At 32.3% G+C, this 15,207-nt stretch overlaps 1 protein-coding gene across 1 annotated transcript; it reads right to left on the bottom strand.

The window, feature by feature from the left end:
* Window positions 1-4,346: 4,346 nt before the first annotated feature.
* On the bottom strand, window positions 4,347-13,525 carry LOC139519808 (uncharacterized). Its single transcript, XM_071312076.1, has 3 exons — window positions 13,428-13,525; window positions 8,579-9,345; window positions 4,347-4,514 (listed from the first exon to the last, which is right to left on the bottom strand). The coding sequence occupies exons 2-3, from the start codon at window positions 9,314-9,316 to the stop codon at window positions 4,365-4,367; spliced, it is 888 nt and encodes a 295-aa protein (XP_071168177.1). The 5' UTR covers window positions 9,317-9,345; window positions 13,428-13,525; the 3' UTR covers window positions 4,347-4,364.
* Between the last annotated feature and the right edge of the window lie 1,682 nt (window positions 13,526-15,207).

Raw genomic sequence — 15,207 nt, forward strand, 5'->3', positions numbered from 1 at the left:
TAAATATAGTGACAGTGCAGTATTATACTTTAAGTACTAGTACTGCTTAAGTCGACACTATGGCCCATCTTGACCTTGTTTTACGGTATTAATGATTCTTTTATTGTTGAAGACCCTCCAGCAACTATCAAGATGAAAACAGGAATAAAACTTTGACCATTAATCATTTGTATTTTTTCTATGCATTGACTTTGTGTGCGATTAGGTCCCGTGCACGTTTACTCCATATTCCTTTATGTCCTGTTAAAGGGTGTGAACACGACTTAATGCAAGTTTAACCCTTCAATGTAAAAGGTCAAATGGCAATACATTTTTCTTTCAAATTATTTGATACCGGGAAATTGGTGACCTCACTTTAATCTCAGCTATCTAGTTTTTTCTACAAAAAAGACGAGTTTTGTATTCTTTGATATCAAGTTCAATTCTCCATGCAGAAACAACCATTTTTTCTGTGTCCAGTAGCATCGTATATATAGAGTGAAGAAAACTTGCTTTTTGCAAGATACTTTCAAAGGAAAACAATTTTATGAAAACAATCTTTTATTTCATTTTTTTTTTAAATTTCTAACATGAGGCATTTGCCTCATTTGCCTCAATGTAGTTACGGCCCTGGCAATGGACTTCTCTGGTTCCTGCCTTGAAACAGTTACATAACACATCATGGCATGCTTGGAATCCATTCAGCTCCAATTCAATTTTTAGTTCTAGACCCTGGGGTTCTAGACTCATTCTAGCTGGGAACAGTATATCTAACGAAACATATATTGTTCCCTATTCAAGCCATGTTTTGGGAATTGCCCATGTTCCATTAATACAAAAGTAGGCCTCAGGCTCAAATGATATGGCTCCTAGCTCTCATAGTAGGAATCTAGTCTTAAGATACATGGGTTCCAAAGAAACTGGAGCCTGTGTTGTTCCCCAAGGAGTAGTGTTGTTTAAAATGAGAAACTGGTGCCTGCATTAAATCCTCTAGCTATCTCTTTATTAAAAACAACGAATTATTTGAATCTGGAAAACTGATGAGAAATTTATGATGAAAACTAATCCAACTAAATAAGGTTAGCCATCTGGCATGGCTTAGGGTGGTAAGTAAGTTCATATTGAAATGATAGTGAAAATAAAATTAACCTTAGCTATGCCTATTTAGTTGGGTTAGTTTTCACCCTACATTTCTTATTGTTGTTTGTTCTAATTTCGGATTGCACCACTGTCCCAATATTATCCTTTAATGATGAAAATAAGACCATATGCGTTTGCATGTATATTTCGATTAAATAATTTTCATAATTGCTATAAACCTAATAAAATTTTTCCTGCTGAAATTCAATTCCTATTAAATATAAAGAAAGCTGGTTAGCTAGTTGAGAAAGCAATTCTGGGAAGTGTACCAATATACAATCTGGCAATAAATTAAAAATATAAGAACTTATAGAAAATTTGAAAATATTTTTATGTTTGAACCATATTTAACAATGAATTCACAAAAAGACAGGCAAATAATTACAAGATTTAGAACTAGCTGTCATGACTTGAAATCGAAAGAGGGAGGTACATTTGTATAAAAGCTGAAGACACAAATTGTAAGCTATGTAAGAACGCAGTTGAAGATGAACTACATTTTCTTTTAAAATGTCCTGTTCTAGATCTCAACATGTTTAATTTAAATTCTAAATTCAAAATTTTTTCAAGATTATCTCAGATAAAATGAAATTTGTTTGGATTCTTTCATCTGAGGATTTGTTTGATAGTTCAAACTTATCTTATCTATTGGCACTGCCTTTTGGAAGAAAGAGAAGAAGAAAAATATATATAGATATATATAGTGTAATAAAATTGATCAAGAGTTGTCTCCCATAGACCTAGAACTATAAAGAATTATGTAATTTCTCCAGGTCACAGTGACACCCAAAATATCTTTTTGTCAATAATTATAGATTATCGTTGATCATCTCAACGAGATTGATTTTCTCGCTTGAGCCGGGACGGCGAAAGCGAGAAAGGCAATCGAGTTGAGATGATCAATGATAATCTGTTTATCGCTATTTTACCTATGACGACGTTGTCAATTTCATCTCAATTTCGTTAGCAACGCCACGTGCCTGCTTAGTTTCTAGCAATAATTTTCCATCTCAAGCGAGTAGCATATGAAAATTATCACAAAAAAAGATCAAAGGAAAAATGCACAAAATAGCGATAACTTGGTTTATATCAGGTACCTTAGTGTGGATGTGTATTCATTTTTTTTAGTTTAAATGTACTTTAATCATTTTCTGTGCTTTATTTTGTAATTTCATTTGATTGTATAGCTCAAATTTTGGGCACCATGATTGTAATTATAAAATTAGCTTATCTTATCTTATCTTATTGGTCCCACTTTTTAATTAATTTACCCAATTGAAATTCACATTTTTGGTTTTAATAGTTCTAGAACACATTTAAGATGACCTGTAGAACTTCCTTACGTTTGAAAAGATTGACTAATAGGAGGTGAATCTGTGGAAAAGTTTCATTTGGTTTGCAATAGATGATATATATACCAGTTTATATGCAGTGTGGTTGCTGACTTCATTTGATTGAAGAACTACTTGTCATTTGTTAACTGATTTTTAAGCAAACAATAATTCATCCACAAATCAGAAAAATAGTACAACAGCTCAATATTTTATATGATATAAAACAAATTTATTATGAGGAAAAGCATTAAAATAAGTATATCTGAATAATTCAACAAAAAATTACACGGAGTACACTTAACCTAACAACACCTGACTCCATCGAAAAAATTAGAGGTAAAATCAACAAAGGTAATGCAACACCTGTTTAATCACAAAAAAACCCACTAAATACCATATAGTCTGACTTAGTACAGACACAACATATGACAGGTTTAAACCAGTTTTAAGTGTGCACAAACAAATTTAAAAACTTCTTTCTTGTGTTATTGGGTTGATGTCCACATTAGCTCTTCATATTTAAAAGAATAAACAAGAATATGTCCCTTGTACACGGATGCCCCATCTGCACTATCATTTTAAATGTTCAGTGGACCGTGAAAATTGGAGAAAATCCCTAATTTGGCATTGAAATTAGAAAGATCACATCATAGGGAACATGTATACTAAGTTTCAAGTTGATTGGACTTCAACTTCATCAAAAACTACCTTGACCAAAAACTTTAACCTGAAGCGGGACGAACAGACGCACAGACCAGAAAACATAATGCCCATAAATGGGGGATAAAAATTGTGTTCATGTAGCTCATGCAGTTGAAGTATTTTATGTGGTGGTTTGTAGATTGCTGTCTGTTTTTTGTGGGATTTTTTTCTGATGTTTGCCATGGTTTTGATTATAGTCTTTCTTTGACTTATGTCAGAGTTTTAATTCTGCCTTATAAGGTACATGTATCGTCTGTTTGACTTATGTCAGAGTTTTAATTCTGCCTTATAAGGTACATGTATCATCTGTTTGACTTATGTCAGAGTTTTATTACTGCCTTATAAGGTACATGTATCGTCTGTTTGCCCTTTCTTTGACTTATGTCAGAGTTTTATTACTGCCTTATAAGGTACATATATCGTCTGTTTGCCCTTTCTTTGACTTATGTCAGAGTTTTATTACTGCCTTATAAGGTACATATATCGTCTGTTTGCCCTTTCTTTGACTTATGTCAGAGTTTTAATTCTGCCTTATAAGGTACATGTATCGTCTGTTTGCCCTTTCTTTGACTTATGTCAGAGTTTTATTACTGCCTTATAAGGTACATATATCGTCTGTTTGCCCTTTCTTTGACTTATGTCAGAGTTTTATTACTGCCTTATAAGGTACATATATCGTCTGTTTGCCCTTTCTTTGACTTATGTCAGAGTTTTAATTCTGCCTTATAAGGTACATGTATCGTCTGTTTGCCTTTTCTTTGACTTATGTCAGAGTTTTATTACTGCCTTATAAGGTACATGTATCGTCTGTTTGCCCTTTCTTTGACTTATGTCAGAGTTTTATTACTGCCTTATAAGGTACATGTATCGTCTGTTTGCCCTTTCTTTGACTTATGTCAGAGTTTTATTACTGCCTTATAAGGTACATGTATCGTCTGTTTGCCCTTTCTTTGACTTATGTCAGAGTTTTATTACTGCCTTATAAGGTACATGTATCGTCTGTTTGCCCTTTCTTTGACTTATGTCAGAGTTTTAATTCTGCCTTATAAGGTACATGTATCGTCTGTTTGCCCTTTCTTTGACTTATGTCAGAGTTTTATTACTGCCTTATAAGGTACATGTATTGTCTGTTTGACTTATTTTTGAAGCTTTATAAAAGTAAGAAGCTATAAGACAAAAAGAAAATTTACGTAACAAAAGGGAACATTTTTATTTTTTTGTTTCATCAGTTTCATTATTTTCACTGTCATCATCCTCATCATCTTCTTCTTCATCTTCATCATCATCTTCCTCCACATCATCATCCACACTAATATCTTCATCTAATCCACTTTTACCTATTAAAATGTAATCTAAACCCTGAAAGAAAAATAAACACTCTGATTTACATTTACTCTGTATAAATAATATATCTATTTATAAAGTATATCTATGTATAAAGTATACATGTATCTATAAGTACGTCTGAGCCAGTAAAGTATATCTATGTGTATACATGTATTATTAATTCGTATATTTGAACTAATTTGATTCGTTCAGGGATAGTCACATGTTAAACTATATTTTCAAGGTAGATAGAAAACGGCAGATAGCAATATGGACCTCAATGTGGACCAATTTGATAACAGGCCCAAAAATCAAAAATCTAAAAGTAAATACATGGTTAGACATGGTTAAACCCATACATTTTATTTTTGTTGAAATCAGACAAAGTTAAATTTTGTACCCCAATTTGGACCAACTCAAAAACTGGGCCCATAATCAACCAGGTGCTCCATAGGGCACAGCTTTATACGACTGCAGAAACTTAAAAAAAAAAATTGAAATTTGAGAAATTTTGAGAAAAACAAATTGAACCTTTTAAAAAAATTTGAACCCCCCAAAACCTTTTGAATCCCCCCTTGGAGTAATTATCTCAAAATCGATCCCAGCCTTTCCATTGTCGTATATGGAAACTTGTAGTACAATTTCAGAGAGATCCAAGCACTGAAACACAAGTTATTGTCTTGAAACTAGAAAAATGCTTGTTTTTAGCCCTTTTTTGGCCCCATATTCCTGCATTCTCAATCCCAGCCTTCCTTTTGTGTTTTGGAACTTTGTGGTACAATGTCAGAGAAATACATTCACTTACACACAAGTTATAGTACAGAAACTACAGAAATTATTGTTTCTGACCCCATTTTGGCCCTTAACTCCTAAACTATTGACACCATAACCCCCACAATCATTTCAAACCTTCTACTTGTGGTAATAAACATTTTGGTACAGTTTCAGAGCAACTGAAAAACTTACACACAAGTTATTATCCTGAAAGTAGAAAAATGCTTGTTATGGCCCCTTTTGGGCCCTTAATTCCTATTCAGTTTTGGTCATAATAAATCCCAACCTTCCTTTTTAGGTATGGAACCTTCAATGTGGTACAATTTCAGAAAGATCCATGCACTTTTAATTACACACAAGTTATTGTCTGGAAACTAGAAAAAATACTTATTTTGACCCCTTTTGGGCCCCTTCTTCCTAAACTGTTGGGACCATAACCCCCAAAATCAATCCCTACTTTCCTTTTGTGGTTTCAAACCTTGTGTTTATATTTCATAGAGATCCATTCACATAAACTAAAGTTATTGTCCGGAAAGTAAATGTCTTGGGACGACACTGACGACGACGACGTGATACCAATATACCACCGCAATTTTTTTTCCGTCATACATTTATAAAAACTAAAACTGAGTAATGAATCGTGAAAAAGAGGTCAAGGTCAAATAAATCCTGTGAGACTGACATGTACATCTGACATAAAATATTTCCATACATCAAATATAGTTGACCTATTGCATATACATTTTTTATTATTAGAAAGAATAAAAACCCTCAAAAACTTTACTTTGACCACTGAACCATGAAATTTAGGTCATGGTCAGATGACACTTACCGTTGGACATGTACACCTTACAATCATTCCATACACAAAATAAAGTTATAAAGTAGACCTATTGCATACAGTTAAAGAAAAACAGATCAAAACACAAATAAATGGGGAATGGGTCCATAGGGACAGAGATGATGCTCCCACTAGCATATAAAGTTATCACCAATATTCAAACTTGATCTGTATATTGTAGTAATAAGCATTGTGTATAAGTTTCATAACATTTGGTTGAGGTAAACTTAAGTAATATAAGAGAGCGGAAACAAAAAATGCTAAATTTTTCCATTTGTAAAGGAGCATAACTATAGAACGGTAAAAGTGACGCCACCAAAATTCGGACAGACGGACAAGGGTAAAACTTAATGCCCCCTCCGCTACAGCAGGAGCATAAAAATTAACTTTAAACACTGAACCATGAAAAAAGGTCAAGGTCGGATGACACCTGCCAGTTGGACATACATGTATACACCTTACAGTTCTTCCATACACTAAATATATAGACCTATTGCTTAAAATATCTGAGATATGCCCGGGTAAGACTTGACCACCAAAATTAAACCTTGTTCACTGATCCATGAAACGAGGTCAAGGTCAAGTGAAACTATCTGACAGACATGAGGACCTTGCAAGGTAGGCACATTCCTAATATAATTAAACTATTACTCATAATAAAGAGAGAAATTAACATTACAAAATTTTTTTATTTTTTTTCCAAGTAGTCACGTCACTGAACCATGAAAAAAGGGTCAAGGACAATGGACATGTGACAGAGGGAATCTTTGTAACATGATTGAGGCATCTATATACAAAGTATGAAGCATCCAGGTCTCTCACCTTCTAAAAGAGAAAAGCTTTAAAGAAGTTAGCTAACGCCGCCACAGCAGCCGCCCTTGCAGGATCACTATCCCTACATGTGTATGTCGAGCTTTCTGAGTAAAAGTTACAGACTCAACAAAATCACTACAATTAAAACCATCAATTTAGATCAAATATTCTAGAATTTGTAAATGTCAATATCTGCAATTACTTAACCAAAAAACAAATAAAATGCTTCGCTGAGCGCAGCCTGATATGACTGCAGAGGTCGAACCCTGAACAGATTGGACAAAGGAGTAGGTCTGGTAAGGGCCGATTTTGGCCTCAAATTTCTGGTTCATCTGACGAATGATTTTGGACACTTTTTAAACACTCAAGTGTCTATTTCAATTGATTCAATTACCGTAGTTTATGTGAAAGATTTTAACTGATTTACTCATTAAAAACCCTCCGTTTCTAGCTTAAGGTAGATGGGGTGTCTAAATCATAATCCATAGAATTTTGTAATAATGGGCCAAAATGTAGTTTATATTATGCTTTTTAAAAAATAATAATAAAAAGAATGGGTCATCGGACTTATTTTCACGATACGCAGTGTTCAAAATTGACAGATTTTGTATAGATTATGCATGGAAAACCCAATTTTCTGCAATTAAGCGTAAACTTCACCATAGAATTTTGAGATAACATATGAGAAGATGGCTTTAATAGTATGCTTTCAGTTAAGAAAAAGAAAAATTGGGGTCACCGAACCCGTTTTCTTGCTACATTATAAAATAGATAAATTCCTAACACATTCTATTGTAAAAGTACCTTAATCTGAATTGTCTGCCCTTGCATTTGAGTTGCTTCCCCTTATGTTGCAAAATTGGAAAAAATTCAATCAAAAATAAGTTTTCTGTCTTGTAAAATACAACCATAAATATGATAAAATATATCATTTTCTATATTGAAATGAAAGTTCTCACACATGAATTACCTACTACTGTAAACATTTGCACATTCTATTAAAGATCTAGACCTTGTTTTCTGGTATTTCCAATCCAAGATGGAGGAAGACACCCTATCTACCTTAAATATGAAAAATCTATCAAATATGCCACAAAATGTCACTTAAATTCTTTTCAGATGGTTTTTGTCACAAATGAAAGTGGCCGCATCCGTGTTCATCCTCAACCTTTATATATGTTATGTATTATCATCAAATACAACCTACATTTCAATATTAAGAATGAACACAATTGCAGCCACTTTCATTTAAGACGGAAATCGTCTAAAATATAACTAAAATGCTAAAATTGTGTAGTAATTTAGCATGACTTTATGATGCTAGTACCCGATATACATTGTATGTGGATTGTATTGTCAAAAACAGCCCATATGCATGTAGCAGAAGCATTTTACTTTCAAATAAATAACTAGAAGTTTACATTTAAAAAAATTTGTAAAACTGCTATATTTTGGGGCCGAAAAGGGGTCTTACTGGACCTACTCCTTTGGACACAATATTCAAGCTTGATACTGTATTAAAACTAACTTACTTACCTTCCAATGATCCGGTTTATTAATCCCCTATCAACATTATCAATATAAACTAGTGTTTTGAAATGATGATTATTTTGAAACTGAGAAGCGACCTCCCTTAACCAAAAAACAAAAAACTAACTTTAATGCTTACCTTCCAATGATCCGGTTTTATATCAATCATATTATCTCTTAAATCAAACTTTGTTAACTTTGCAAGTCCAAGAACAGTATCATCACTAACAGTTTTGATAACATTGTTTTTTAAAAGTAGCGTAACTAATTCTGACATCTCAAGAACACAACTGGGCACTTCTGCGAGACAATTGTAGTTTAAATTCAAATATGTTAGCTTTTTAAAGTCTTTAAATTCTGATGATAATTCTTCAAACATATTTTCTGCCAAGCAAAGCCAATGTAATGATATTAAATTATAAAAAGATTTTGGTAGTGATCTTAGTGCATTTTCACGAACACTAAACTTCTCAAGTGATTTCAAGTTTCCAATGTCATTAGGTAATGATTTCAGCTGACAGTTGACTAACCAAAGCTGATGCAAGTTTGTAAGCTCACAGAACTCATCAGGTAGAAATCCCAATGGATTTCCACACAAATTCAAATAAGTCAAATTCTGAAGCTTGCCAACACCATGTGGCAACATTGTCAATTTGTTGTTATTCAATACCAGCTCCTGTAATTGTAACAGCTGTGTAATTTCAGATGGAGGCATTAAAATCTCATTATCATTCAGTAAAAGTCTAATGACATGTGTTAGTTGACTAACATTGTTTGACAGAACTTTTATGTTGCGGTGACTTAAATTCACAACTTCTGATTTGCTTCCAATAGCTTTTTGAATGATGTTCTCCACTGCCATCACATCCATGGCCATTGTTTTTGATCAAAATTGATTAAGAAAACCTGTAATAGAAATTAAAATTTATTATTAAAGTTTCTACATTTTTTGTCATCTTAACTCAATTCTGAAACCACACAAAAGAATTTCACGAAACTTTGTAGATCATAAATATATTACAGCAAATTGCCTACATGTAAGTGTGTAAATAAGGGTAATATCTTTGGCAAACTTGCTCTTTAGCTGAACAGTGAAATCATTATAGGGTTAATCATACTACCCTCCTTTTGGAGTAGTCTTGTCCTACTGAAAAATTGATTTTTCATATGTCAGACTAGTTCCTCTTAAACTTAAAGAAGGGAAGTATACATAATCTAATAATGATTTCATGGTAAAGCTTTGTCCTATGATATAAGATTATGGAAGTTCATATATCATTTACATCCAACATTTTTTATCAGATTTTTTTTTACTATCAATGTTAAACAGATTTTATTTTTACTATCAATGTTGATTATCAATGTTGATAGTAAAAAAAAAGTCCAATAAACTTACACGGGTTAAAAATTGATAGTAAAAAATTTGATAAAAAACATTAAATGTAAATGATATGAACCTCCAAAGTCTATGCAAGCTAACCAAAAATACAACATTGATCTGTATTCTGTGGTAATAAGCATTGTATATATAAATTTTATACTGTTTGGTTGAGGAAAATTAAAGTTAGAGAATGGAAATGAAAAATTCAGCAATCTTTACATTTGCAAAGTGGCATAACTCTAAATTGGTTAAAGTGAAGCCCTTAAAATTCAAACTTCATCTAAGTTACGGATAATAAGCATTGTGTATAAATTTCATATTTGCTTTAGGCTAACTAAAGAGAACACAAACAAAATATTCAGTAATTGTTACATTTGTAAAGGGCCATAACTCTAGATTGGTTAAAGTGACTCCCCCAAAATTCAAACTTGATCTTAAGTTTTGTGGTAATAAGCATTGTGTATAAGTTTCATAACATTGATTGAGGCTAACTTATATTAAGTAAGAAAACAGACACCAAAAAAATCAGCAGTTTTACCATTTGTAAATAGACAAAACTCTAGAACGATTAAAGTGATGCAACCAAAATTCAAAACTGATCTGCCTATTTCTGTGTTTTGAGGTTATAAGTATTGTGTATAATTATCATAACATTGGTTGCTGCAAACTCAAGTTATAAATTGGAGACCAACTTGGAATGTACAGATGTACACGCCTCCTGGTGCGGAAATTTCTTGCTACATTGAGGACCTGTTGGTGACCCTCTGCTGTTGTTTTTTATTTGGTCGGGTTGTTGTCTCTTTGACACATTCCCCATTTCCATTCTCAATTTTACATATGTACATACAGACTGACAAAGGTTAAACGGTAGCGGAGGGGCATTAAAAACATTTCCAGTTTTCCAATGATATTTTATTTTTAGAATTTTATTATGTGATTACTACATGTAATTGATTATATAAAGGGACATTGGTTAAGAGATCTGTAAAAATTGTTATACTTTATTTTTTTGTTCAATATTTAATAATTTAAAAGGTGAAATATGAAATAACTTGAATCTCAATTGTTTGAGATCCAAAGTATGATATTTGTAATGTTGACTTGATTACAATTCATTTGATATGCAACAATGCCATTTTCTAGAAAGTTTGATTTTTTTTTTGAGTAATGTTTGCACCAAATAACCCCATCCACCTCATTTTTGGAGATCAATAATTTTGATATTTCAAATGTACACCTCATGACCTTCATTTGTCACAACAACCTTGATTTAGAAAAAAAAAATTGCACTCAATGACCCTTCCCAACTCATTTTTGAGGGTCATCAATTTGATATTTGAAATGTAAAATTGAGAATGGAAATGGAGAATGTGTTAAAGAGACAACAACACAACCATAGAACAGACAACAACACAACCATAGAACAGACAACAGCAAGCTTTGCAAGCAAACAGTAAGCTTTATGGACTTTAATTTAATATGCAACAACCTTACAATCTGAGATGTCAATTTTTTGCACTAAATGACCCCACCCTTTCGACTGGGATAAAAAGGGGTTTAAATTTTTCATTTTTGATTGGAGCTCATTTAGACCTTTAATTTGATAAATCAAATGACCACATTTGGAAAAGTGCCCAAAACGATGCAATATCAATTTTACAAATAGAACTTACAAAATCAATGCAAAACATGAAAATTTTAAATTGATTTTTTTTACATTGAATGTTTTTGGTATTTGGTCAAACATATAACAAGTTCAACTCTTCAATTTCATAAAATTTCAGGTGGTAACCTGTTGTTGATTCAGAAATACATGCCTCCACTTGCAAAACTTCAAACTGAATTATCTTTGAAACAGCAACAAATATCTCAAATCAGCTAAGGGATAAATGATCTGCAGTTGAAAGACAACATTATAGAAAAATATTTGGACAATTACGAAATTCATCAAGCTCACAATGAATCATCAAATATATGATGCAATACCAAAGTTGGGAACTGGAAGTCATAGAGACATATGATTACCACCATTCAACTCAAGACCACTTGACCTTTCAAATGTCACAAGGTCAAGGTTAAATTCCATGACGACCTGACATTGACCTCAAATTGAAGGTCTTAAATTACTGATCATTTTTGCAGTTTATACATGTAATAGGGAGATATCTGTTACCTTGTAAAAGATAAACACACAATACTATACTATAAGAATTATCCTGATGTAACTTTTGAAAAGTCGGTCAGACATTTTTTAGCTTAATAATGTATAAAATGTAAAGCTTGTCGAGAGAAACATTTTATACACAGTATGTATGCAGCAAACTATTTTTTTTTTGCACTCAGCAACCTTTGACCTGGGTGCAAATTGATGGCCACATGAATTAAAGATTATTGGTGAAGGTCCTAATTTCTTTCCTGACTTAGCTTCCAGTTCTCAAAATCGACATATTTTTTAAATGTGTATAATTTTTCAAGGGAAATAACTCCTTGTAAGGGTTGATAACATACTGATTGTTTATGTTTATTAACATTGCCATCTGTTCTTGTACATGTTGCCATTCTCAATTCGAATCTATCTCTTTTACCATGTTTACTTTTTAAGTAAAATGCAAATAAAAGAAATTGCTTCAAATAGAATTTATAACTCTCAAAGGGGATGATGAAATCCTACACAGCCTCATCTGGTAATACTTCATGATGATGGTCAACATGTATATTTGGTCTTGATTACTTCAAAAGAAACAGAGACAATAAGGTCTTTCCTCACATAGAGGAAATACCTTAATAATTCGCTTCAGCAGCCAATTTGGTTCATTTTTTTCAAACTAAGCAAAGGAACATAATTATACTGATGAATTAATCACTTAGCTTGCACAAGTCACGGATATGAACAGTCTACAAAAAAGACAACTAGGATCATCTATGAAGACAACTAGGACCATCTGAGACACAGGACAGAAAACAGAAACACCATAATGGTAAAAAGTTCAATTAGTTTTATTTGAATCTCTTTGAAACTATTCCTCTATCCCCAGGATCAGTCCGGTGTCCCCTGTCTGGTTGTCATTTTAATTAATTAATTAAATCTTGATTGTACACTATACAGTTATGACAGTTTATCCAAACCTCTGTCTGACCGACAAAAAGTTTAAGATTTATTGTTTAGCTTAGGGACGACATCAAAAGTTCAATGAAGGATAAAAAACTTAATTCACATAGTTTTTTCACTGACCCCCACACCCCCCCTCTTAACTTAATTTGGAAAAAATTGATTGACCAATAGGGATACATGTATATGTAAAAATCGATTTCAGATTAACAAAACTTGCATCAATGTTGACCCTCCCACCCCCAAACTATTTGATTTAAGTTTTTTTATCCTACATCGATCTTTTGATGTCGTCCCTTAAGGCCACCAGACGTTTAAGATATTGATACATGATGTATTGTAGAAAATGTCAATTCTTTTCTTGGATTCAGACAAACCCTTTAACTGTAGAACTACAATTACACAAAGACTGATAATTTTGATTGTACTACATGTGAAAAGGAAGTAAGAGGTTTCAATAATACATTTAGATAAACACAATGGACCTCCCCTACTGACCAGTAGATCAATTAGAAAGTTACAATTTAGATCAGCGACACATTCATCACTGTTCACAAACTTTTTTCCGTTTCTAAAGCTAACAGGAAGTGCATGATACATGGTTAAATATAAACCCATATCGGATATCTTTTCCGGGATTATAAAATTGCCGTCGATAATCAGAGAAATAAAATACTTGTATAGTAATAATAATTGTATCTCTGCACATATCGGTTAAAAAGTACTATTTAGTTAATTAAAATGCAATAAATACACAGAAAAAATAAATCCAGTTGTGTATGTGTATGATCATTGGGGGAAAGGATTTGTATACAATACAATGTATACAATATTTTTATTCAAGTTCCAAATTAAAGGGCCCATTAAGAGCATAACATTAATTACAACATGACATAAACATTACAGAGTGATGGAGAGACGAACTATGGCCCTCTTCCGCTCAGGCTCTCTTCCTCTCGCAATTGAAGTAGGGAGATACTCCAGGCCGCCTATTCCTACAGAGGAACGATTATGTGTATTGTGTGATGCTAGAGCAATTGAAGATGAAAAACATTTCCTACTGGAATGTCCTTTGTATAGTGACCTAAGATATGACTTATTTTACGAATGTTGTAAACACATTACGAATTTTGACAATCTGAACATTAATGACAAATTTTTAAGTATTATGAATGGCACTGAAATCCAGCATTATTTTTGTAAAAGTCTACACAAATTTTTTATCCGTAGAAAATTATTTTTATAATGATTCAACGTCTTTTTTTTTATGCCTAATTTAGACAAATTAAAGGGTTTTATTTATTTTATAAGTTTATATTCTATAAATAGTTAAATTTTTATTTTATTTATTAGACAATGTGATTCATGAACTGATATTCAATTATATATGGAAATCTTTGAGAATTTTTATCATTTTTGTGACATAAGTATGTTTTATATAAAACTAATTATTAGAGTTTTAAGCTGAGGATTATTTATTTGGGGAAAAAATGTATATTATTTTTAATATTTTATTTTTACGCTATTTTAATTTGTAAATATGTATTTGGTATAACAGTGTCTCGTAAGTCAGTTTTTGGCTGGATATTGGTTGTTTTATTAGGGATGTATATTGTGTATGAATTATTTTATTGCAATCAATATGTGACACTTTAATAAACAAATTATTTATTAAAGAAACATAAAATAATAATTCAAATGCATGAGGAAAGAATCAGTGGTCAAGGGGAGATAATTTTTATATCTTTTAGAGTTAAGTTAACTAATTTTCTGATTTTCTAAGTTGCAGGCCTTTATCGAGGTATGCACATAAAATAGATAAAAATCTGCTATCTTCATTAATCATGATCCATGAAAAAAGATCTTTTCAGTTTGAATTATCTAAACTGGGGTATTTTTTTTATATAATCAGTCACATCTCTTCTGAGGTTATTGTAAAGAGGGCAATTAAAGAAACTTACTATACAAATCCTTGTTGGAGGCAAGTTGCATAATTTCATTTTTTTGGTTTGGTGTAAAATAAAAACCGCGTGAAAATTAAGAAATATATTCATGTTTCGATAAAAAAATAAAATCTTGTTTCACTTTGTGTAGTAGGCCTATAGTCAGCTAGACCATAGAAGTCAGTAGCTAATATCCTCATGTTAATTAATCCTCTACATATCATTGTTACCTTGAATGGAGTATGCAATCAGGAACCCATTGGCGAATCCAGGGGAGAGGGGGTCCGGGGTTGGAACCCCCCTTTGTTTGGCCGATCAATGCATTGGAATGGGGA

Source organism: Mytilus edulis, chromosome 4 (genome assembly GCF_963676685.1).
Source record: "Mytilus edulis chromosome 4, xbMytEdul2.2, whole genome shotgun sequence".
Classification (NCBI taxonomy): Eukaryota; Metazoa; Mollusca; class Bivalvia; order Mytilida; family Mytilidae; genus Mytilus; species Mytilus edulis.

Excerpts from the sequence above, each read along its gene's own strand:
- LOC139519808 (XM_071312076.1), bottom strand. The coding sequence starts at position 9,316 with ATGGCCATGGATGTGATGGCAGTGGAGAACATCATTCAAAAAGCTATT. Across the intron at positions 4,515-8,578 it reads TAAAACCGGATCATTGGAAG|GGTTTAGATTACATTTTAAT; the intron begins GTAAGCATTAAA and ends TTTTTCTTTCAG.